The following is a 26,606-nucleotide window of genomic DNA, read 5'->3' as shown; positions in this document are numbered from 1 at the left end:
GGTCGAGGCTGCAGTGGCCAGGAGCGGCCACTGCACTCCAGTCTGGGCAATAAAGTGAGACTCCAACTCAAAAAAAAACAAAACAAAAAATTAGCCGGGCATGGTAGCGCGCACCTGCAGTTCCAGCTACTTGGAAGGCTAAGGCAGAAGGATCGCTGGAGCCCAGAAGATCGAGGCTGCGGTGGCCAGGACTGTGCCACTGCACTCCAGTTTGGACGACAGAGTAAGACTCTAACTCAAAAAAAAACAAAAAGAAGATATCAATGAACACTACAAATCCAGGTTTTTTTTGGTTTGTTTTTTTTTAAGAGTTGATTGTTAAACATTTAGCAAGACATCACTGCTCCTAGGTACTTTCTTTTTCTTTTTCTTTCTTTTTTTTTTTTTAAGTTGGAGTTGGAGTCTCACTCTGTCGCCCAGGCTGGAGTGCAGTGGCACGCTCACAGCCACTGCAGCCTGACTTGTTGGGCTCACTACCTCAGCCTTCCAAGGGAGCTGGAACTACAGGCACGCACTACCACGCCTGGTTAATTTTTTGATTTATGGTAGAGATGAGGTCTCGCCAAGTTGCCCGGGCTGTTCTTGAATCCACGGGCTCAGGTAATTCACTCATCTCGGCCTCCAAAGTGCTGGGATTACAGGCTGGGCCACCCAGCCCGACTGTTTATTTATTTTTAAAAAGCCTAACAGACTTGTTCGAACAGTATGAAAATGATACATCCAAAATGAGTGGAGGTTGTGAAAATGCTGGAAGCAATGAAAAAGAATTTTAAAACTAAAATTGGAGGGGAGCTATTTATTTATCCTAAGCTCAATGTAAATATATTACAAAGAAGGGTCAGGGTTTCTCCACTTTTAAAATTGTTTTTGTACCTAATATTAAATACAAGTGATCATAACACATGATAATGAGAGAACTGAAGTCCAAAATAATGGAAGAGAAAATAAGAGAAGACCTAGATGCTTTAAATGAATTCTCTTCTGTGCTCAGAAAAAGAAGTGTTGATTGAGTTCATTGTAGCCTGGAGTCACTTCTAGCTGCCAGAGATCTGACCTTTGCCCAGGATGTGGCTCCATTTTTTTCTTTTGAGTTGGAGTCTCACTCTGTTGCATAAGCTCATGGCTACCACAGCCTCGAACTGCTGGGCTCAGGCAATCCTTCTGCCTCAGCCTTCCAAGTAACTAGAACTACTGGTGTGCGCCAACACACTTGGCTAATTTTCTGATGTATTATAGAGACTAGGTCTCACCAAGTCGCCAAAGCTGGTCTCGAACCCCTGGACTCAGGCGATCCTCTCACCTCTTCCTCCCAAAGTGCTAGAATTACGGGTGTGAGTTACCGGGCCCAGGGTGGCTCCATTTTAACAACTTGGGTAAAGTGCTTTTTTAACTCCGATGTCAAAGTTTATAAGGATAGATAATATATTGTATGCTGGGTCATATTTTAAGAAGTCCCAACAGTCTGGAGTGATGGATCAAATACATTCCTGTGAAAAAGACCTAGAGCGTCAGGCTTACTTAAAGTTGAGTATACACCAGCACTGTGCCATGACAGCCACAAACCCCCAAATTGCCCCAGACTGTGGATGGAATGGCAGAATAGCCAAGGCTGGGATGACCCACCTGAGTAAGTTCTGCTCCTAGGAATAAAACAGAGTGGGAGGCCAGGCACGGTGGCTCACACCTGTAATTCTAGCACTTTGGGTGGCTGAGGTGGGAGGATAGCTTGAGGCTAGGAGTTCGAGACCAACCGGGGCAACATAGCAAGATCTTGTCTCTACAAAAAAAAATTAAAAATTAGCTGGCCATGGTAGCGCATGCCTGTAATTCCAGCTACTTGAGAGGCTGAGGTGGAAGGATTGCTGAGCCAGGAAAATAAATAAATAAATAAATAAATAGAGTGGGAAGTAGATGGTAGATTTTTAACTGGGACCCTATCTGGGGCTTCGGGAAGCAGACAGAAATCAACACAGCAGTTCTAGTTCTAGTTTATTTACAGACCTGGATTCATAACCTAGGGTTTTTGTAACTGCAGTTGCTCACAGTTTGCTTAATTGTGTAATCCCCTCTGCTCCCTAGGATGAGAAGCAATACAATTCTTCAAAACAAAACAGCCTTGAGCTTCAAGGCCCAGCAGAAGCCTGGTGTATACTGTGTAGTGTGTCTCAACCTCAAACGCTTTTTCTATCTAGATTCCAAACACAGTGAGACATACCAACCAAAGGCATTTTCCAGGGATTAATGATGCACACCCATATGTACTACATACAACTGGAACTTCAAAACACACTCATGAAGTGAATGAAAAAAAAAATCAAGAAATAAATGAGTTTAACTTAACTATCTCTGTCAGTATGTATGGGCCAAACCTGTTGTTTTCCTTTTAGAAATCCTAAGATGTGATCTTTTGGGAAAATTCAATATAAATTCTATTTCTTATAATTCCTATGTGGCACAGGACAGCATCACTGCCAAATGACTCTGCTAAGGCCCACTATTTAGTTGCAAAAAATTCTATATCCATCAAAGTTACCTCCTTGTAAATGGACTGCACACAAACCCTAGTGCTTCAAAGTCACCGAGCTGCAGAAAGTGCTAGAAGGCACTGGAGCCTCCTTTAGCCAAATTTCCAAACGAAGACAAGTAATATACCTTTAAAAACAGACATTTTAAAATAGTATAACCTGTATAGTATTTCATTAAAAAATCAGACAACCAGACACACGGGGCCCATTACCTTGGCCTTCTTGAGCAGGTCAACGATGTCGAGGTTCATGGATGCCAGCTCCCGGCTCGGCATGCTCTGTAGCTGGGTGATGATGAACAGCTCGCAGATGTGCTGCAATCTGGAAACTTGGTACATCTCAGCACAGATCAGGAGACACATGGCCTGGAAAATGCCAGCTGGTGAGAGAAGGGAAATAAGAGAAAATGGGCAATAAAGATCATTTCTTTAATGACCTGGAAAACTCGCACACTCACATACAAAAATAAATAAATAAATAAATAAACAAAAAACGTGCTGACCATATCACCCAGTGTAGAGTAGAATGCCCAGGAAAAGCCGGGGGAGTCAGCATTCTGCACTGTGACCCCATGTTAAAAGGAATCCGTTGAGGCCTGCACACTCAGCGTTATACCACAGAACTCCACTATGTTAGCATACGTGCTCAGAAGGGAGGCTACTCTTTTTAATTCTCAAGAGAAGGTGATTCTATAATTACCCTGAACAGTCAGTTCCGGGACTAACAGGCAAATCTTTCTGTCAGCTAAATTAAATCCTTAATTTTTTTTTTTTTTTACTTGGTGTGAGTCTCCAGGCTGGTGTTTTTTAATTGTGATTAAAAAAACAAAATTCACCATTTTAACCATTTTTAAGTATATGATTCAGTGGCATGAAGTACACTCACACTGTTGTACAACCATCATCATCATCCATCTTGAGAACTTTCTTCTTTTTCCCCAAACTGAAACTGTTCCCATTAAACAATAATTCCCCCTTTCCCCTGCCCTTGGCCACCCAGCTTTTGTTTATTTGTTTTTGAGTCAGGGTCTCACTCTGTCGCCCAGGCTGAAATGTAGTGGCATAATCACGGCTCACTGCAGCCTTGACCTCCTGGGCTCAGGCAATCCTTTCACCTCAGCTTCCTGAACAGCTGGATCTAAGGTATGCCACCAGTCTACACCTGGGACTACAGGTGTGCCCCACTAATTTTTTTTTTTTTTTGTAGAGACAAGGTCTCGCTATGTTGCCCAGGCTGGTCTTGAACTCCTGGGTTTAACCTCCCAAAGTGCTGGGATTAAGGCATGAGCCAGTGTGCTCTGCCTTGCTTATTGTTTTTTAAGTACTTTCCCCTATAAATCTGATTTTTCAAGTAATTCTCTTTTTTATCTCTCCTTAAGTTTCAGTTTCTTACATTCTTTTGTAGCTATAGAACCAAGAACACTGTGTAAAGTAAACATTTAACATAATGACATAAATTTACCTTTCTGCCATCTTCCCGGTGCATAAATTCTGGTATCTGACTTAACTTGCTCCCCCACTACTAACTTTTTACCGATTTAAAAAAAATCACTTTGTCTTATAGTTATAATTGGTTTCCTGAGCAACTTTTTTCTTTCTTTTCTTTTTTTTAAGTTGTAGTCTTACTCTGTCACCCAGGCTGGAGTGTAGTAGCACGAATCATGACCACCACGGCCTCGACCTGCTGGGCTCAGGCTACCCTTACGCCTCACCCTTACAAGTATTGTAGAGACTAGGTTTCACCAAGTTGCCCAGTTGGTCTCCAACCCTGGGGCTTAGGCAACTCTCTTACCTTAACCTCCCAAAGTGCTGGGATTATAAGTATGAGCCACTGCGCCCGATAATTTTTTTTTTAATTAGCAAGATAAGACTTAAAATTAGCAGCTTCAATTCATCTAGTGAGAGGATGATTGAAAAACAAAATTTTCCTATTATTCCAAACCTCATCAAGTTTTTAATTTAATATACAAATTGCCAATAATGAAAGAGTAAACAATCATCCTTATTTCCAATAAGAACTAACACCTTCATTTTAATTAGGCAAAAATGATAACACTGACAGTGTTTAACACTGACAGTCATGACTGTAACTTGCTCCAGCATAGTCTACAGTCAGCTGCAAGACCAGACTTAATTCAATTTAAAAAAGGAACTTTCGCCGGGTGTGGTGGCTCACACCTCTAATCCCAGCACTTTGGGAGGCAGAGGCAAAAGGATTGCCTGAGCCCATGGGTTCGAGACCAGCCAGGGCAACATGGTGCGACTGCATCTTTACAATAAATAAAAAAATTAGCCAGGCATGGAAGCACATGTCTGTAGTTCCAACTACTTGGAAGGCTGAGGTGGAAGGATCACCTGAGCCCAGCACCTCGGGGCTGCTGTGGTCGTGAGTGTGACACTGTACTCCAGCCTGGGTTACAGAGTAGACTCCAACTCAAAAAATAAAATTAAAAAAGAATTTTCTTTTTTGGAACTTCTAAAATCTTTCACTAAAGAGCTCACAACTTGTTTAAAACTTATTTGAATAACAAACATAAGAAATTGTACCAGTCTGAAAAGTAAAGCGGGGAACCTGAAGGTGGGTATGTACGGTGTGACATATATTTGCGATGGTGCCTGGCCAGGTTCTCCAAGGGTTTATTCTAGTTGTGTCGTGGCAGGAGCCACCTGGTGGCCAAAGGCTGAAGACTACTCAAAAGGGGCCTCCATGCCAGCATCCCAAGGCTCCAGGCCTGCTGAAAGAATCTGGCTTTCTCCAAGGTGCCTCCAGCCAGAGCAAAGCTGCAAGATCGATTCCAACCTGCGGCTGCCATACATGGAGGGTTCTTTGTCAAAGGTAGTCCATGGTCAGTGAATTTGGAAATAAATCCCACAGTCCACTGGGCACTGAAAACATCTTAGGAAAAGTTTCCAGAGAAGTCAGCTGTAGGAGAGTCTGACTTCAGAAGTCAGAAGGAGGCCTTTGAAAAGTCCCACATCCTCTGGGCCAGAAAGAAGACCAAAAAAGTCTTAGTATATCGAAATTCTTAAGAGTATCTCCATCAGCAATCAGAGCCATAAAGCAGCTGCTCAACCCTCTCCCTGAGGAAGAGATAGTGCCTCAGGAGCTCTTTGCCCTAGACTCTAGAATTAGAGTAGCCTCTGAGAACCATAAGACACCTCCATTTCCAAGTACCTACGGCAAACTTCACATTGCGGGTGCTGGCTGAACATGGGAACTTGTGCCGCAGTCCGCGACACACACGAGGCACCCAACCACTGCACTTCCACTTAAACTGGCTGAAAAGTCATAGTTGTCCCAACACCACCTCCAGCTGCTTAGCACATTCCATGATGTCAACTCTATCAGATTTTATCAAATCCTCAATGAAAACAGTATTCATAGAAAGCAATTTATCAAAGTGTGTGACAAGGAAAGAATCGTGAGATACTATCTAGCATTTATGCTGCTTACCTGGGCAACAGGAGTCTGTGTAGAGGTATTCCAGAAATGACAAGAAAGTCTCTTTGGAAACTCCGTACACTGGAATCAGGACACTCTTGGCTTCCATGTAGTTACCATTAAACATGGCTGCCATCACTTCACAACGGGCCACTAGGATGGCTCTGTGAGCTGGCACCGTCGTACCTAAACGGTTCAAAAGGGAAACAGAGACAAAAAAGATAAACTTGCAGTGTTATTACTCCAGTAGTTTTCCTCCTAATTAGACTATTGCGCTGGGCACAGATAGGTCGATATGCAGAAACCAAATTTTAGAGTTGATAGCCACTACGAATCCAAAGATGGCTTCGTTTTAAACTGAACAATAAAGCGATCAAAAGTTGACTTGGAAACCAACACTTTGCAAGTCAGGCCACCATTTGTTACTTAGTTTACATTTCCTAAAGATAGGAACACAGAAAAAGTGTTTTGCTTCATATTTTTATAATGAAACATAGTAACACCATCCTTGCCCATGTGCCTCCCAAGAAAATAACCTCAATTATCCTTGGGTCAAACTCACAGAATGGTCTTGACCAGGGTTCCCCTTATCAGAAACAGGAAACAGCAAAAAGTAAACCATAAGCAGTCTGCACATCACATAGGAATGGCAAAAGAATCTCTTATGGAGCCAAGGAAAGTCTGGAAGAGGGTGGCCTCAGCTAACTACCACCCCAGGAGTCACTCTTTCCCACAAGAACAATGCCTGCTTCTGAGGCAGCAAGAGAGCCTGTCCTGCTCGCTGAAGCTCATTACACTCAACTGACTCTCTAGGAAGAGCTAAGCTCTCCAGCGACCGTGCTACCACACAAAGGCAGTACCAGATGGGGGCACAAGTGGCCTGGGGGCTCTGGCATGGTGAAGCCATTCTCACTACTACTGCCACCTTAGGAAACCAGAAGTCCACACTGCCAGCCTTTAGTTTAGCCTCGATCCATTCAACTGATCATTCTCAAGCACCCACCAGGTGCCAGTCACTGTGCTTGGTTTTTTGTTTGGAGTCAGTCTGTTGCCCAGCCTAGAGTGCAGTGGCACCGCAGCCTCAACTTGCTGGGCTAGCTAACTTTTTTTGTTTGTTTAATTTATTGTAGAATCAGGCACAGTGGCTCACGCCTGTAATCCCAGCAATTTGAGAGATGGAGGTGAGAGGATTGCCTGAACTCAGGGGTTTGAGATCAGCTAGCCTGAGCAACATGGCGAGAACTTATCTAAAAAAATCAGCCAGGTGTGGTGGTGCATGCCTGTGGTTCCAGTTACTTAGAAGGCTGAGGTGGAAGGATCACCTGAGTCCAGCAGATTGAGGCTGTGATGGCCATGAGTGTGCCACTCTACTCCAGCACAGTGAGACTGCAACTAAAAAAAAAAATTTTATTGCAGAGACAGGGTCTCACCATGTTGTCCAGGCTGATCTTGAATCCCTGGGTTCAGGTAACCCTCTCACTCTGACCTCCCAAAGTGCTGGGATTACAGGCATGAGCCACCACACCTGGCTGTGCTTGGTATTGAAGATAAAAAGATGAGAAAGATAAAGCTACCCTGGCTTTGGAGCCAGTGTGAATGACAAAGGTACTTTGTTCCAGAAAGTAACTGTCCAAGCCAAACTACTCTACTCTGCCCAAGAGTTTACCCAACATTCCTGAAGTCTCATACTTATCGGGGGTATATATTCTTCTTTAAAATAGTTATAATTCTTGGGGGTTTTGTTCCCTCTGAATCCAATCAAAACATCTCCTGACTCAGGAAGGAAGAGTTACACCTAAACCCAGTAGCTTTCTCCAAAGCCAATAATCCCTTGGGATCCACAAGCAACATCTGACATTGCCTGCCCTGAGCCAGGGGCAGGGGGCAGTGCTGGGGAGCACTCCCACCTGGTCAACTCACACTGCCAGCAGGTATGCTCACCATCCTGCCTCACCGAGACAGTGTCCATCTACTGGGGAGGGTCAGTTTCCATAATTAGAGCATGCTGGTACATTTGTATACAGCAATTAACAAAGAATACCAACAGGTAATGCCATCTGCCTTGTAATTTTAAAGATAAACAGGGAATCATTTTAAAAAAGAAATGAGAAGCTTGACTTTAAACAAACTGGATGGCCTATCATTTGGGTTAAGCAGAAGAATTTAAGACTGACCAAAAATACCAAGTGGATAAGTAGATGGAGGTGGAATTTGATAAGTAACCTTGACATTTTAACAGAAATTTTCTGTCGATAATGTGGTTACAGCAGAGTTGGGAAACCAGCAACATACAGTCAGCTCTCCATATCTGTGGGTTCCACATCCAGGGATTCAACCAATGAAAATACCTGGAAAAAAAACTGCATCGGTACTGAATGCATACAGACTTTTTATCATTACTCCCTAAACAATGCAGTGTAACAACTATTTACATAACACTTACATTGTATTACGTATTATAAATAAACTTAGTAGGTTATTATAAATAGGTTATTATAAATAACCTGGAAATTATTTAAAGTATAGAGGAGGGGGCTGGACATGGTGGCTCATTTCTGTAACCCCAGCAATTTGGGAGGCTGCGGCTGAAGACTGCTTTATTCCAGGAGTTCGAGACCAGTCTAGGCAACACAGTGAGACCTCATCTCTACAAAAAAATGAAAAATAAAAAAATAGGCATCCAGCTACTTGGGAGGCTGAGGTGGGAGGATCACCTCGCCCAGGAATTTGAGGTTGCAGTGAGCTATGATCGCACCACTCACTCCAGCCTGGGTGACAGTATGAGATGCTATCAAAAAAAAAATTAAAAGTATATAGGAGAATGTGTATAAGTTATATGCAAATACTAAGACATTTTATATCAAGGGCTTGAGCACCGAGTAGTTTGGTATTCGCAAGAGGCTCTGGAAGCAATTTCCCAGGGATACCAGGGGATAACTGATACCTTAAGGCATTCCTATTTCAAGCTTGGATTTTAGTTTGGAAAACCGTTTACTTTCAGCTAAAAAAACATCAACTTGTTTCTCATTTCTTTAAACTACTGTTTTGGTGTTACCAATTGTCCTGTGGTGACACTAACATAATACCTCAGTATAGTTACATCTTTTAACGTTGTCTATAAAATATGCTGAATGAGCATTAATGCAAGGTTTATGTACTAACTGGCAATAAAATACAGGTTAGTTATCACTTAGAGAAAAAGAAGACATCAATTTTCTAGTTAAAAGAGACTCAGGTTTCTTGACACGTCAAGACCAAACAATCTTCTCTTTGTAGTATGTATGTGATGTTACAGTCTTAACAAACTTTCTCTAAGGAGAATAACTATAAAAATAAAACAAAATTTAAAAGCTCAAGTTTTCTAGTCACTTTACACAGATTATCAAAGATCTTTTTTTTTTTTTTTGAGTTGGAGTCTCACTCTGTCACCTGCGCTGGAGGGCAGTGGCACCCTCCCGGCCACCACAACCTCAGCCTGCTGGGCTTCGGCAATCCTTTCACCTCAGCCTCTCAGCCTTCCAAGTAGCTGGAACTACACGCACAAGTCACCATGCCCAGCTAATTTTTTGATTTATTATAGAGATGAGGTCTCGATAAGTTGCCCAGGCTGGTCTCGAACCCATGGGCTCTGACAATCCTCTTACCTCGGCCTCCCAAAATGCTGGGATACTAGGGGTGAGCCACTGCACCCGGTCAATCTTTGTTTTTAATGACACTAACATATAATACATTTGTCACATACTCTTCATACTACTTTGTAGTTTCAAAAGTGAAATTTTTAGAACTGTTTTTGGCTTCATTCTGAAAACAAAGATACCTATCTAGCTCAAGAGAGATTTAGAGTGTGTACTACATAAGTAAACAGCAAAGGCAGGTAATTTTTTACAAAGCTCTTCATGTGACACACACGCAAATAAAATGTCTTTCTGTATCATGTCTAAATATTTACCTAGACTAATTTTAGAATTGCTAGAGTAACATTTTTGTTTTCACCAACCCAAACAACAAATTGGAAGTGGTAGGGAAAAATACGTATTTGGTGACCACCTATATCACAGAGATAGTATTTCATTTTATATCACATGCCAACTCCAGCCAGTTGGAAGAAATGGCCTGGAACATTTAAAAGAAAGTTTGGCTGCCATCGCGGGGGACAGGAGTGGAGACGGCAGGCTAGGCCTCGGCTAGTCCTTTATCTGGACTATCTCAATCCCGTGGCCACTCCACAAGGCAGAAATTAGTAGCCCTACTTTGCAGGTGATGTAAGAAAGCACCAGTCATGTCAAGCCACATAACTAAACCTGTGTAGGAAATACCCATCCCAACAAAGATTCCAACCAGGTCTTTCCAGCCCACATCACTGTCGCTTCATGAAGGTGTATCAACGTGTCAGTCAAAAGTCTATTCTCGCTGGGCTCGGTGGCTCAGCCTGTAATCCTGCGCCTTTGGGAGGCTGAGGTGAGTGGATTGCCTGAGCCCACGGGTTCGAGACCCGCCTGGGCAGCGAGACCTCATCTCCACAATAAATCAAAAAATCAGCCGGGCATGGTAGCGCATGCCTGTAATTCTGGCTACTTGGAAGGCTGAGGTGGAAGGATCACCGGAGCCCAGCAGGTTGAGGCTGCAGTGGGCGGGAGTGGCCACTGCACTCCAGTCTGGGTGACAGAGTAAGACTCCAACTCAAAAAAAAAAAAAAAATCTATTCTTATGTAGGTCTCCTTAAACTTCTCATGACACTGAGTAGTATTCATGCTTAAAACTGGAGTAAGGACACCACAGAATTATTACATGTGACTTCAAAGGTATTATTATTGTACAAAGCGAACACACTTCATTTAAATGGATAATTATTTAATTTTAAAATTATCTTCTCCATTATTTCACGTACATTTACATTTAGAATTCCAACGTTATCTCCAAATTTGAATTATTCCACAAATATGAATCTTTCAAAGTGTGGCTCTTGCATAATTCAAATAAATATTTTAGGTAAAGTGTATAGAGAAAAATTTCACTCTAACTTAAAAATTTTTATCATTCAGATTTGAGAAAAATTATTGAGGGTCTGCCTTAAGTTTAATATAAATGTAAAATATAAGAATATTTTCCTTCCCTGTTTTTGATTTAAAACATCTAAGTTATCAATCAATCACAAACCTAGAAATACTTTCACACTCCAAACAGCTATTTAAAGCAAAAAAAAAAAAAAAAGTTATTAAATAATTTTTCACAGTGACATTAAGATTTAGCTGCCTGTTAATAACTTAACCACAATTAAAAACCATATATCCAAATGTTGTCACATTAAGAGGCAATAACATGGCCTAAAAAGTAAACCTCTATGGCTTGTACAGGTCAAGGATCCCTTATCCAAAACACTTGGAACAAGATTTTTTTCAGATGTTAATATTTAAGCAATATGTATAACTTACCAGTTCCATACTCCCAATGCAAAAATCTGAAATTAAAAATGCTCCAATGAGTATTATCATTGAGCATCATGTCGGCACTCAAAAAGTTTCAGATTTTAGAGCAGTTTGCATTTCATATTTTTGGATTAAAAATACTCAACCTGTATAGATATTCAGAGAATGACAAGAATATAAAGTAGGATACATAAGAGAATGTCTTTTGACTTTGAATAGAGAAACAGTTATGACTAACTGTTCTGAAATCAACCTAAGTTTCTAGGTGCACTAGCCAGATGTTTGAGGCACACTCTCTGGTGCTCCCCTAGTAGTCAGAAAGGTGCAAGTCTCTGCTCCATCACCACTTGGTAACTAGGGCTGTGAATAATAATACCAAAATACGAGGCAACTGCTGGAATACCAATACCAAAATGCCACACTGTTTCAAGACTTGAGATGTGTACCGACCATCTCCAGTAGATGCTGTCCAAGTCAGTGCTACTATTATAATATATATTATATTAATAATAATGAACATAAGATGTCTCAATACTAAAAGAATCAATGGGTCAGAACAGATTTGGCTTTTGATTTGCACAATCTGAGCATCTTGATCCTAGATTCAAATCTTTAAAATATCATATCAAATTTGCAAGAAAAATTAAGATATAAGCATACTTAATGTTGACAAAAGCACTTTCATATATTGCCAACGGGAGTGTAAATTGGTACAATTTACATACACAATGGAATAGCATAAATGTCTTACAGATATTCATTTCCTTTGACAAAGAATCTATTCCAAAGACATAATCTTAATTTCAAAGTGAAATCATTACACTAAATCTTCAATGTGGCTGCTATTTCTAATAAAAATGTAGGAATAAAATACCTACATTTGCGCCTATAGTAAAAAAAAAGAATATAACTACATAATGATATTAAAATGTTAACAGGTTTTAAATACCATGTAAAATGCTTATGACACAAGTTTAAAAATCAATGGTATACAATTGGATAAATAGTATTTATTACCTATCCACCTTTTTTAAACAGAGGAAAAATGTCTAGAGGGAATTATGCCAAAATCAAACAGTGATTGTCACTGGGGAATAGGATTATGGATGATACTTTCAGTGCATACTGTCTGATTATTCCATATGAGCACCTATAATATTTTCTAATCACATCACTCCCATCTCATTTTCTAAATAGAACCACTATTCACAATACAGTATAGATCCTTCCAGATCCTTTTTACACATTTAAGAACAAAGCAACTTTCTATAAATGGGATCCTTCTGTGCACACGGGTCTAAAGCATTCATATATGACTTTCATAATCAGAACAATACATCTTTTTCATGAAAATATATTCAGATAATTGTTACCAGGGAGGTGGAGCAGCTCAGTGATTCTCCACGGCCTCTGCTTCTTTCCTCATTTAGAATGCCTCTGGTTTTTCTACTTCCTCCTATACATTCTGGAAGAATTCCATCAGAGAACTGGCCCTGGTAAGCCAAGTCTGCTGCCGGAGTGACCACACTGAGGCAACCTCAAACATGCCCCGTTCCAGTGAATGGGGCATACATTTCAATCCCTAAAAGGAGCAAGAATTCACTCAACTTGTTTTTATTTTTTTGGTTAGGGTCTTAATCTGTTGCCCAGGCTGGAGTCGGTGGCATGATCATAGCTCACCACAGCCTCAACCTCCTGGGCTCAGGCGATTCTCCTGTCTCAGCCTCCCGAATAGCTGGGACTACAAGTGTGCACCACCACACCTGGCTAATTTTTTTAAATCTATATTTTGTAGAGAAAGGGTCCCACTATGTTGACCAGGCTTATCTCCTGGGCTCAAGCAGTCCTCCTCCCTTGGCCTCCCAAAGTGCTAAGATAACAGGTGTAAGCCACTGCGCCTGGCTTATCTCTTTTTTTCTTACTATGGTATATATTTTCATGTGTTGCATATTCCCTTTAAAAACCTTTTAGTGGATTACATTAACATAATGTTTGGTGCCTATGCTTCCTATGCTAATTATAAGCAAGTGTTAATGTCTGCTATGCAAATGACAAGCAAATTTAGTAACTATGCTATAACACCGTAAGGGAAAAAAGGTGGGAATGAGAGACAACCCCTAATTCATTAATCCACAGTGGGCCACTCACTCATTTTAATTTACTTGAGAAAGGTTACTCTCAGACTGCACTATATAATTACATCCTTGGTAGAGAAAGACTGACTGGGCCCTTTCTCCTTGTTCATTACAATGCAGAGTCTTCTTGAAGAGCATTTAAGCTTCAGGGTTGACTCCCAAGTTCAGGATCATTCATCTTATTAGCAAGAGCCATTTGTTAAAGGCAAGTCACTGTTCTGGGGACTGTAGGAGACACAGTTATGCAACAACATAGATTCTTTATTAGCGGTAATTGTATGTTTCCTCCTGAGACCAGGAACTATGGCTTCTCACTAGAATGAGATCAGTCATTTGGAGAATAATCCAAGATTCCAGCTCTTAGGAGATTACTGAGAGGTTTGGGAACATCAAAAACTCAAACCAAGGGGACCTAGGTTAAAAAAAAAAAAAGGCAGAGTACTAGAACATGACCATCACCTAGGAAGTTAATACCCAATTGCCTATACTGTACCTGATTTATATCTAATGCTGTACAAGTGATAAAGATTGGTTAGCCCCGACCACAGAACCAGTATCGAGAGCATCCACAGAACATCGAGGAGGGTCAGAGATGCTTGATCTGATTAATACAAGCACTATATTCTACTACAAAAGACTTTTTTTTTATTCACCACAGTTCACCCTGGCCTGGAAGAAACGTCACTAGAAACTACTTTCATCATATAACCTTCAGATTGAGAATTCCTTTTCCAGTTCTGAAAAGCAGCACCCTAGCTTATCACACGGTCACTGGAATGGTAGCCCCACCTTATCCCCATCTCTTAGAGCATGCTCAGTATGAGTCCAATCAACCCTAAAATACAGGTGACCTCAGTGTCCCCCAAAAAGTTATCTGGGAGAGAGCACCCAGCCATCTCCAGTGGCATCGGTCACCTTCTTTCAAAATAAGGAAACTGTTATTCCTCTCTGTAAACTAGATTTTTTTTTTTTTTTGAGCTGGAATCTCACTCTGTTGCCCAGGCTGGAGTGCAGTGGCACGCTTACAGCCACCCCAGTGTCAATCTGCTGGGCTCCAGTGACCCTTCCACCTCAGCCTTCCAAGTAGCCAGAACTACAGGCTTGCACTACCATACCTGGCTAATTTTTGATTTATTGTAGAGACAAGGTCTTGCCAAGTTGTCCTGGCTGCTCAAACCCGCAGGCTCAGGTAATCTACTGGCCTCAGCCTCCCAAAGTGCTGGGATTACAGACTGAGTCACCGAGCCCAGCCTGAACTTTTTTTTTAAAGTTAATTTTAGAAGGACAGAAGCACTCTTTTATTTACCAATAATATATCTTCTAAACATGGGATATAGTCTTTTCTGTTGGAATGTGAAATTCTTAGATGATTTGTACAGAATTATCTATTCCTATGTTTCTTCTGTATGGACAGAACATGCCAAGCATTTTTAGCAAATGCCTTCATCAACAGATATTTTTCTTCTAGAAGCTAATGAGAAAATTCTGGAATCAACAGGGGCCTTATCCCTGGCTAGGCTTGCTCTACCTATCATGAATAATTTATGAAAGCCTGGTTTAGGCGTATGCTTTGGATTTTTATTTTGGCAATGAGTTAATCAAGGTGTGATAATACTGGGAGTTAGTTAGAGTGAGTTTTAGGTTTCTCTGAAATGATGAAAGAGTTACATAAAGTCTGTGGCCTCTGGTTAGTGTTTTTCCCAGTCATGTCCCAAAGTCACCCTTGTTGTCCCATTTTCAGTGTCCTGGGCTCACACTGTAAACGGTGCTGACAGTAGCTTGTCAGAAGGTTCTTTGGAAAGTTTCCAACTTACTGTCTTGGCAAGTGACCAAAGTTAAAAGCAAAGTGAATCTTCCTGGGGGATGGTATTTCAAAGTAAATGACTACTGTTAGCTGCCACCTGATTTCTACCATAAAATTAGAATGCTATCTTCCTCTTAGCAATTAGCCCATCTAAATGAAGTTCTACTTAATTCATTTGAAAACAGCCCTTCTATCCTTCTTGCATAATTAAAGGTGTCTGACAATTCATTCTGAAGTTATGCTTTTTCATCTACTAAAGCAACAAAATTATTCAAGTGAGTAATCAACAATGGGCATTAAAACAGCTCATCTTTATAAAAATTGGGCATTACTTCCCTGTGGAGATAAGAAGCAGTTCTCGGCTGCTCAGGTGCTAACAATTCTCAGAGTGCTGTGAGGAATAAATGAAGCAAATCTGGGTGTGCCTGGTGTGAGCCAGGCACAGCCCTCAACTCTTTTGCTCAAATCAAAAGTGAGAGAGCTGAATAAAAAGATCATGGGCCGGGCGCGGAGATCCATGCCTCTAATCCCACCAATTTGGGAGGCAGAGGCAGGAATATCGCTTGAGCCCAGGAGTTTGAGACCAGCCTGGACAACATAGTGAGACTTCACTTCTACAGAAAGTTACAACTATTAGCCAGACGTGGTGGCATCTGCCTGTAGTCTCAATTACTTGGGAGGCTGAGACAGAAGGATCACCTGAGCCCAGGAGGTCAAGGATATAGTGAGTCATGGCTGCACCACCGCACTCCAGTCTGGGTAGCAGAGTGACGCCCTGTCTCATGATAATAATAATAGCAATAATAATGGTTCATTCCTTTTGTTCAAATAGGAAGAAAGTTGAATAAAATAAGCTAGAGGTAGTATAATTTTAAGATGGTTAGTTTCAGATTTTAAAACTAGGATGCTAAAAAAATACACAAACAAAAATACATAATGAAATATTAAAGATCACTGCATTCTTTGCTGGTCCCTGAAAGTTTTAATGAAGCATATGTTGAGGGAAAAATATACTAAGGGGAATATACATTCTTTGCTTCTTTTAACAAAGTACTTCATTTTCCCAGAAGATTTTGTTGAATTCGGATAGCACTAATCTACATCCTGAAATAGAGAATAGTCATTCCTTCAGACCAAACATTCAAACCTAAGACAGAAAGTGAGGAAAGAAAACAAGAAACAAAAACGCAAAATGAACTCTGGAAGAGTTGAACTGTACCTTGTATTTCAAAGACAACATCCGCAAGCATTGGTTTATTAAGGAAGAACTTGAGGGAAGTGTTGTAAAACCACAAAGGTTTTCTGGCTTGATAGGTTTTGCAATTCCTTAGGCAATTAATCTGTAAGGAAAAATAAATACAAGGGAAAGGTTGCTTAATACACTTTTATAATATGTATGCTGAGTTGAGAATCTGAACAACTGTGCTAAATTTCTGAAGAAGTCACGAGTATCTACTCTGTGGGACATCTCTGATCATAGCTTCCAAGAGAACTTACCCTCAGGAAACACACCTGCTACCTGTCAACGAGCAACACTACTCTCCTAGGCATTCACAGCAGAAATCAGATTGCCTAACTGAACACTCCACGTTGCAGCCAAACTGTAAAGTTCTGAGTCCCTGGGAGTATTTGCTGGGAAACAGACAACCACAACCCAACCTCATATAAATGCCAACGAAGATTTTTTTATACGTACAACCTAATTTGTTTATTAAGAAAGTACACAGACAAAATTTAATTTGTAAGTAAGAAAAATACAGTTTTCCCTGATCACACCATGTCCTTCGCTTACTAGCTTGACATTTTCTCCTAAAGCAATGAACATTAAAAAAAATTCCTGAGGTTGACTGGGTGCCATGGTCCATGCCTGTAATCCTTCCAGCATTTTGGGAGGTCAAGGCAGGAGGATTGTTGAGCCCAGGAGTTCCAAGACCAGCCTGGGGCAACACAGCAAGACCACATCTCTATAAAAAATAAAAATAGAAAAATTAGTCAGGCGTGGTGGCATGCATTTGTAATCTCAGCTACTTGGAAGGCTAAGGCAGTATTCTTTGAGCCCTGGAGGTCGAGAATGAGGTGAGCTATGATGGTGTCACTGCACTCCAGCCTGGGTGACACAGTGAGATCCCCAACTCAAAAAAACAAAAACAAAATAAAAAAACCTGAGAGTGATAAATTGGTTTGTCTTAATTTCCAATCTTATAATTCTGACTGTCCTTCCTATCCAGCACAGACTACTAGAATCTAGGAGTTGCCTGGACCTCTGTTCTTGAATGCCAGAGAACCTCCTCCGTGAAAACACCCGTGCTCTGGAGGCTCTGGTAGCCTCCAGAGCAGTATCTCTGTCTGACTCGGGCTCTGGTGCTTTGTTTATCCTTTCTATGATCTTTTCAGGCATACCCTTGTTCCAGCCCTAGAAGTCAATAGCCAGCCTCTCTTCCCTCATCTTTCACCCATTTATTTTCTTTTTAAAAATGTATTCTATTTACACTGTATAAACAAAACAAGCCTGGACAACATTTTCAGGTCGAGTTACTCAAAAGATGAAGTAAGAAGATTTATTTTATCTTATTCCATTTTACTTTTTATTTTTTTGAGTTAGAGTCTTGCTCTATCACCCAGGCTGGAGTGCAGTGGCACACTCATGACCACCCCAGCGTCAACCTGCTGGGCTCCGGCGATGCTTCCGCTTCAGCTTTCCAAGTAGCCTGAACTACAGGCATGCACTACCACACCCTGCTAATTTTTTATCATAGAGACGAGGGCTCACCAAGTTGCCTGGATTGGTCTTGAACCCGCGGGCTCAGACAATCCACTCGCTTCGGCCTCCCAAAGTGTTGGGATTACAGGCTGAGCTACTGAGCCTGGCTCATTTTATTTTTTTAAGACAGAATCTCTCAGTCTGTCACCCAGGCTGGAGTGTAGTGGCATGATCACAGCTCATGGAGCCTTGCACTCCAGGGCTCAGATAATCCTTCTGCCTCAGTCTCCCAAGTAGCTGAGACTACAGGCAAGCGCCACCACACCCAACTTTTTTTTTCTTTTAAATTTTTGTTGTAGAGACGAGAACTCGCTATGCTGCCTAGGTCAGTCTCGAACTCCTGATTCAAGCAATCCTCCTGCCTTGGCCTCCCAGTGTGGTGGTATTATAGGCATAAGCCACCATGACCGGCCGAGAAGTCATTTTAAATACAGGGATTCACTAGGAGTGCAATCTCACCTAAAGTCTATTATCTCATTTGGAATGAATTAGTTATGATTTTTATTGAAATATTTTATTTTACTCATTCCTGATGGCTTTACCCCCTACCCCTGCTGAATCTTAGAACTTCAGCCTTGGTTGGAATGGGAGAACACAAATGACTCTGCCTGGTTAGTTATGGAACTCAGAAAGCTTTATCCCTAGGAAATAATCAAGCAAGCAACTTTGGCAATAAAAGAATAAATGACATCTACTCCCCACTCTGGATTAATTGACTATGGATTAATCTTTGGTTGGGGGGGGATGATACTATCTTTCCTCACCAGGAAGAAGAAAACCCACTCCAGAATGGCGCCAATGAGCAAGACAGAGAGGTAAAATAGGATCACACAAATCCTGGTCCTATAAAGTACATTCTCAGATCCTATACACCAGGTATGTACAACCCATGGCCCGGGACAGCCAGTAATGTGGCCCCACAAAATCTTTTAACATCACGTGTTTTTTTGCATTTATTTTCTTTGTGACCCCATGTATAGTTTCCATTTTTGAAGTTCACAATCACACCTTCTTCATGATAACGCTTTTTGGCAGTGCACACATTTGTGAGCAGCTGTTTTCAACTAAGTACATGAAAAGTAAAATTTGAACAAACATTTCTGACAAGCACCTTGAGAACTTACAAAGAATTGTGACCACTTCCATCAAACCAGACATTGATAGATTATTTTTACAAAAACAGGTCAAATTTCCTGCTGGTCTTAGAGTATTCTCATTTTTCTAAACTGTATAATTAAAAAAAAAAAGAAGTCTTATTATGTATATACAGTAATGGTATTATATAATTTATGTTGCTGTACAAGACAATGCTTCTTTATTTGAGTAACAGAGAAGCCAAAAGTTTGGACAACCCTGCTATACACAACATCCCATAATAAACAATGAAGGAACTGGGGTATAGGATTCCAGTGACTGCCACACATAAAGGAGGGATACTGTCGGAAGCATCACAGTACTAGAGAGCTAGCAGGGGCTTTAGAAGTCATCCAATTTATCCCTCATTTCCCAAGACGCCCTGACTTGCTCAAAGCCACAGAGAAAATTTGTGGCAGACTCACAACTTTCATCTACATTTCCCCAACCTCAATTCTGTGTTACATCCCTGCGCTGTGCTCAGTGAATGAACAGTCCCTGACTCTGGGAAAGCACAGGATAACAGGGTGGAAGAATTCTTCTCTCCTGCTGTGCAAAGGCAGGCATTTAGTACAATATAATGGGACAGTATAGCCCCCGCCTCTCCTGCCCCAGGAAGAATTAATTTCATTTTCAGTACTTCAAGAAGTATGTTCAAAATCAGACCCAAGGAGAGGTGCAGGGTCAAAACAAACAGCAACCCTTCTGTCCTTATCTGTCATGTAAAGGTTGTAAACGTGTATACTGTGAATATTTTATAGATGTATCTTATGTATGAAAGTATATGTGTGTACACAAATACACATATATATGTGCACACAGGTGTACATATGTACACGTAGATATATGCACAGAGAGAGAGAAAAAAACAAATCTGTACACAGATTCCCTCATCACCTTTGCTTTGAATTTGAAAAAAAAAAAAAAAAGAGGGCAGAAATTTGGAGAGAACACATATGTCCACAATATACACGTTCACTAGTCCATAAACAAGTTCATCTAGAAAACTAGAGGAACTATTTTGAAAATGAGAATGCAGGCATCTGTGCACATTTTGACAGAAGGTTTATTTAGAGCTGAATTAGACTGCGAGAGCTGCCATCTGGCCATACACACCTGAGAAACTGGAAAGCTTCTGTATACCTGCTTCAGCGTATTCCTGAAACAAAACATCTTGCCCCTTAATTCCACGTTACTTTGCTTTTTTGAAAAAGACTGTTTTCTCAATTTTTGAACAGTCAGGAATCTTCATTAGAAGCTAGTACTGTCTTACATTTTTAGGTTGTAGAACTGACAAAGTGATTGATTTAAAAAAATTAAGCCGGGCTCGGTGGCTCAGCCTGTAATCTCGCACCTTTGGAAGGCTGAGGTGAGTGAATTGCCTGAGCCCACGGGTTCAAGACCCGCCTGGGCAGGAGAGACCTCATCTCTACAATAAATCAAAAACATTAGCCAGGCGTGATATTGTGCGCCTGTAGTTCCAGCTACTTGGAAGGCTGAGGCGGAAGGATCGCCGGAGCCCAGCAGATGGAGGCTGTGGTGGCTGGGAGCGGCCACTGCACTCCAGTCTGGGTGACAGTGAGACTCCAACTCAAAAACAAACAAACAAACAAACAAAAATTTAAAGGAGTAACCATGTTTTTCTTACATTTAATATGAACTATAATCTGTTAGGCATTATACACAACTTACTTTTTTATCTATTGCAGTCAATTTGATTATCACAGATTCTGAAATAAGAATACACTTGCTAGATTAGTATAATGTCTTAAAATTTAACAAATTTATTGTTAAGCCCTTACAGACTCTCTAAGTTTTTTTGTTTTTGTTTTTTGAGTTTGAAGTCTCACTCCATTGCCCAGGCTGGAGATCAGTAGCACGCTCACAGCCACCCCAGCATCGACCCGCTGGGCTCAGGTGATCCTTCCACCTCAGCTTTCCAAGTAGCTGGAACTACAGGTGTGCACTACCACACCTGGCTAATTTTTAAATTTTTTTGTAGAGATGAGGTCTCGCCAAGTTGCTCAGGCTGGTCTCGAACCCATGGGTTAAGGCAATCCTCTCACCTTGGCCTCCCAAAGTGCTGGGATTACAGGTTTGAGCCACTGTGCCTGGCAGTTACTGGAATTTTAATGTACATAAGTTTATGGCCATATACTGAGTCTGTATTTATTTATTTATTTATTTTTAGTTGGGCATCTCATTCTGTCACCCAGTCTGGAATGCAGTGGCATAATCACAGCTCACCACAGCCTCAAACTCCTGGACTCAGGTGATGCTTCTGCCTCAGCTTCCTGAGTAACTGGGACTACAGGTATGTGCCAATTAATTTTTTTTTTGTAGGGTTCGAAGTCTGACTATGTTGCCCATGTTAGTCTCAAATTCCTGGGCTCAAACAATCCTCACTTCAGCCTCCCAAAGTGCTGGGATTATAGGTGTGAGCCACCACACTCAGCCTCAAAGTATGTATTTGTATAACCTGAAGCTAATTTGTATTTTTGAACCTATAATCGATGATATAATCCTTAACTGTCCACCTGGTTGAGCAGATTTCTCAGAACTCTTGAAAAGGCACATGCAGAAACTGCCTTTGTCTCCACAACTACTTGGGACTTAAATCATGAGGAGTTAGAAAACACTGCCTCTAATAACCTTTACTAGAGCTGGACAAATTTAATGGTCCTACTCTTGACATAGATCGTGTATTCCCAGAGCTCCAGGGGAGTGTTTCAGAAGACGGAATTCACAAATAAGCATTTTAAAGACATGACTCACATATTTTAATTCTTACATTAATTAAAATCTAAGACAGTGAGAAATAACCTATGTTTATGTTTAAAACACATGGCAAAAAAATATATACTTAAGGAAAGCATTACACTTATATGTTTTTTGACTCTTCTAATGACTCAATATTACATTCATTATAGCATGCTGAGTTATAATTCAGAGAGTCAAAGGAAAGTAACGTACAACAAATTAATTTACCTTTCCTGGTGTTTTTAAAATGCATTTAACCTTCTCTATTACATTTGAAACATCCCCAGAATCTTTCAACTTCTTCCTGATATCTTCTTCCAATTCTTCCCACTGAAAAGCACCTGTAAACAAATTAGCACATGCTGGGTGTTTCCAACTATTGAAGCAGGAGGTAAGAAATATAAATCTCTTAATAAATAGCAACATTCCCTTTTTTAGTATTTTCTTTTAATTTTCTTTGCCAAATATATATCCTTATAATTACACAAAAACATTTAAACAGCGCTAATATAAAAAAAAAAATTAGTTTGCCTTTTCCTAAATTATTCCTCAAAACCTGAAGTTTTCCTCCCTGGACAGCTGCCACCTCTGTAATAGTGGCCGGCTAGTGACAACAGCAAGGGTCACAATATAAGCTTCCATGACAAATGGTCCAGCACCTAGATTATTTACTTGCCCTTGGTAAGAAGGTAGACATGACCTTTCCCAAGGTTGAATTAAATCCTATTCATCTGGGCAAGCAGTGGCTACCATCAGATTGAGGAATATGCAGCAGAAACAGAATACATTTGGAAGGTCTTGTGCATTGTCAAGGTCAGATGGGGATGTCTGAGAGCCAACTCAACAAATGAAGGGAGTGGCATAATTTCCTGATGAGTTACATGACCGTGGCGTTGGAGCAAGGTAACCTCACTTACACTTCCTTGTCTTCACCCCAACCCAGCTTCAGAATTTTCTCTTCCTAGGCTCACTTTGATTCCGTCTCTTTGATTCCTCTGGTTCTCACAAAATTCCTGTTCTGTGGTCAGCAAAAGTTGACCTTTTCTCCAAGCACTCCTCTCTCTCGGCCTACAGCAGCCTTCTATCCAGTCTCCCTGCTGCCTGGTGGCCTTTTCTTCATCAAATCAACCCTATGACTCAATGCTGGTCCGTTTTCAAAAGCACAAGACTGATAGAACATTCCAAGAGATTACCCTCATCCATCCCACAACTTACGGAAAGGCCTAACTCATAAAAATATAATTCAGAGGCCGGGCATGGTGGCTCACGCCTGTAATCCCAGCACTTTGGGAGGCCTAGATGACTGGATTGCCCGAGTCCACGGGTTCAAGACCAGCCTCAGCAACTTGGTGAGACCTCATCTCTACAATAGATCAAAAAATTAGCAGGGCACAGTAGTTATAGCTACTTGGAAGGCTGACGCAGAAGGATCACCGGAGCCCAGCAGGTCGATGCTGGGGTGGCCATGAGTGTGTCACTACACTCCAGCCTGCAACAGAGTGAGATTCCAACTCAAAATAATAATAATAAGTATATATATTTATATTACAGAAAGTGTACAGTGTGTGGTTATGGCAGGAGACCCAGGATAGAGTCCCACATCGGCTGTGATTTCTAGCAAGTCACTTCACCTCTCTGGCAGTTGGAGATCCTTTTCTATTTACTCCTAATCTGCTTCTTCCGATGCCTCATTTGCTCTATCCACCCCTCTGCCAGAAGCCTTCATGGATACTGGGGAATGAGGAGGGTACATAATAAACATTTGTTGAACCAACGGGATCATGTAATTGCAGCTTCTTTGTAATAAGTGGAGCCAAATCAGATGGAAGGTCGGACACAGGGCTCTTTCCAGCTGAGCCCTGCGGCATGGGGCACCCCTGATATGTAGTATTTACCTTTTCTGTGATGTGAATACTCCCTCCATGGCCCAATTCAAGTTACCAACATGACATCCTGGAACACGGAACTGGGAATGATAAACACACTCGTGCTGTCATGGGCTGGCGTCGGCTCCCACACAAAAAGCTTTCTCCCTTTCATAGCTCCTTTTCTGCCTTCACTGTTAGCGCCCCTTCCTCCTACAGTTCCCAAAGGAATACAGTCTAGAACTCTATGCTTTTTGGTTTTCTTTCTGCACAAATGCTTTCTAACTTTGGGGTCACATATTCTTTTCACAGACTCTGATAAGTTTCTTTGGTTTTTCACTTCAGAAAATGTCACATGCACATACACATTATAGTCTGCAAAAAATGTCAGAGTAGGCGGGAGCAGTGGCTCATACCTGTAATCCCAGCATTTTAGGAGGCTGAGGCAGGAGGACCGCTTGAGTCCAGGAATTTGAGACCGGCCTGGGCAACATAGTGAGACTTCATTGCTACCAAAAATTTTAAAAATAGCTGGGTGTGGTAGCATGGGCCTGTTGTCCTAGTTACTCGGGAGGCTGAAGTGGGAGGATCACCTGAGCCCAGGAGGTCAAGGCTGTGATGAGCCATGATCATGCCACTGCACCCCTGTCAGGGTAACAGAGTAAGACCTCAGCTCAAAAAAAAAAAGTCAGAGTATAAGAAGCCAATGGATCTCAGATCAAGAACATTTCCTCTACGCCAGTGATTCTCAACCCTAGCTGTGTGTGATGCTTACCTGGAAATCTTTTATAAGATACCATCAGAGAGCGTCTCATTCCCAGATCAAGTAAATTAAAATTTTGGGTTTGGGACCCTGACACCAATGTTTTAAAGGCCTCCCAGGAAACTCTAACATGCACTGTGTACTACCAATGACCACTAGTCTTCCTTTAGAAACTTCACCTGTTATCAAAATCTAGGGTGAGTGGTATTTAGGAAATGGTAGGTATTGGTATTTTTTATTGTTTACACTCATGCAAGCTAAAGAATAACAGATACTTTCTCTGTGTTCTCTTTTAATATAACAAATTATGTTATATTTAAGTAAAAGTTACATTAAGTTATACTAGTGAACTCATATTAACTAAAGAACATCTAGACAATATCTCTGTTTAGAAGATTATCTGAAAGCAAGTATCAAATAACCTAAATATACAGACCCGGTAGCAGGCAAATCCTCACAAGCCACTGCTCTGAGGACACAGAAAGAACTAATGACTCAAAATGAAAGTAACATGAACTCTTACCAGCACCCTAATAATTGGGATGTTTTCATAATTACAAACGCTAACAAATCATCTTTGACACCTTTAGGTCCTAATCAAACAAAAAATTCTGTGTGTGTGTGTGTGTGTGTGTGTGTGTGTGTGTGTGTGTTAAGAAACATTTAACACAAGATCTACTCTCTTAAATGTTTATGTACATAGTACACTATCTGTTAACAATAAGCAAGATATTGTACCACAGATCTCCAGAACTTATTTGTCTTCCATTATTTACTGGAATTTTCCTTAGCTAACTTCTCACAGCACTTATTTAATTTACTTAGATGTTTAGAGAGCATGATAGACTCGTGGATGCTAGGCTGTGTTTTTGAGCAATGCAGAAAGGGAGCTGCCAGAGAATTCCAAGAACCGGAGAAAGCTAGTAAGCTGAAGATGATAGCTCTTCCCATACATTCATCTACTTTGTCGGCATTTCAGAAAGTGATGTGAAATTCCAAGGGCCATCTGTGACAGGAAGCGCTCAAAGCTAAATTCTTGAGGCTCTTACACATATTTCAGTTCCCAACCATCTAAGATCATGTGACTCAGGAATTTGCAAGCATAAGACTGTATCAAGTATTATAAGAATGTTACAATTGTATGCCATGTAAGGATTACTCCCTGCAGACCAGGAAACTGCTGGTCTTTTCAGATGACTCTTTCTTCTTTAGGGTTAGTCATTAAGTGCTTATACATTATGCAGTGTTTGTTGTTATCCAGTAAAAAATTAGCATATAGGCCAGACATGGTGGCCCAAATCTCCTAGCACTTTGGGAGGCTGAGGCAGGAAAACTGCTTAAGCCCAGGGGTTCAAGAGCAGCCTCAGCAACATAGAGAGAACTCTTCTCTACAAAAATTAAAAAATTAATCAGGCATGGGGGCTGTTCCTGTAGTCTCTGCTACTCAGGAGGCTGAGGTGGAAGGATCGCCTGAGCCCAGGAGGTTGAGGCTGTGGTGAGCCATGACTGTGCCACTGCACATTAGGCTGGGTGACAGGGTGGGACCCTGACACCAAAAAAATTAATAATAATAATATATACAGACATGCTCTGTGTCAATGGCCTTACAAATTCAAACAGGAAAATAAACCGAAATCTTATATGCAGATATAAAAAGTTCACAGGACTAGTCAGCTGGCCCTTCCTAATGTAGGATCAAATGCCCCTGGTGACACAATATGTGCACAATTTCAAGTTCCTAAAGGTTAAAATAAGTATATTATTTGAGAAGAATTAAGACATTCTTCGTAAATTGGTTTATTTTTAAAAAGAGGGATTTCAAGAGATAGGTTTACTATGATTTTCAAGCCCATGTTTGCTCAGGGCAAATATTCCTGAGCAAGTCATATCATGGAGTTCAACCCCTGTATCACCAACAGCCCCGCCAAACAAACAGCCCCTGTTTCCAATCTCCTCTAACATTACCCAAGGATAGATCACAGTGCTATCGTG

The 26,606-nt window shown here is 41.1% G+C and overlaps 1 protein-coding gene across 1 annotated transcript in view; it reads right to left on the bottom strand.

Annotated features, from left to right (window-relative positions):
- Window positions 1-26,606, bottom strand: part of RHOBTB3 (Rho related BTB domain containing 3) — a 70,578-nt gene that overhangs the window by 11,338 nt on the left and 32,634 nt on the right. The window contains exons 7-10 of the mRNA XM_008050950.2: window positions 22,215-22,327; window positions 16,551-16,671; window positions 5,979-6,152; window positions 2,738-2,904 (exon numbers count right to left, since the gene is read on the bottom strand). Of these exons, the coding sequence (XP_008049141.2) occupies window positions 2,738-2,904; window positions 5,979-6,152; window positions 16,551-16,671; window positions 22,215-22,327 (575 nt within the window). The remainder of the gene's footprint in view (window positions 1-2,737; window positions 2,905-5,978; window positions 6,153-16,550; window positions 16,672-22,214; window positions 22,328-26,606) is intronic.

Source organism: Carlito syrichta, unplaced genomic scaffold (assembly GCF_000164805.1).
Source record: "Carlito syrichta isolate Samal-C Ts95f unplaced genomic scaffold, Tarsius_syrichta-2.0.1 Scaffold6706, whole genome shotgun sequence".
NCBI classification, from domain to species: domain Eukaryota; kingdom Metazoa; phylum Chordata; class Mammalia; order Primates; family Tarsiidae; genus Carlito; species Carlito syrichta.
Note: the sequence above shows the minus strand (reverse complement) of the source record. Positions and strands in the feature narration are given on the sequence as shown.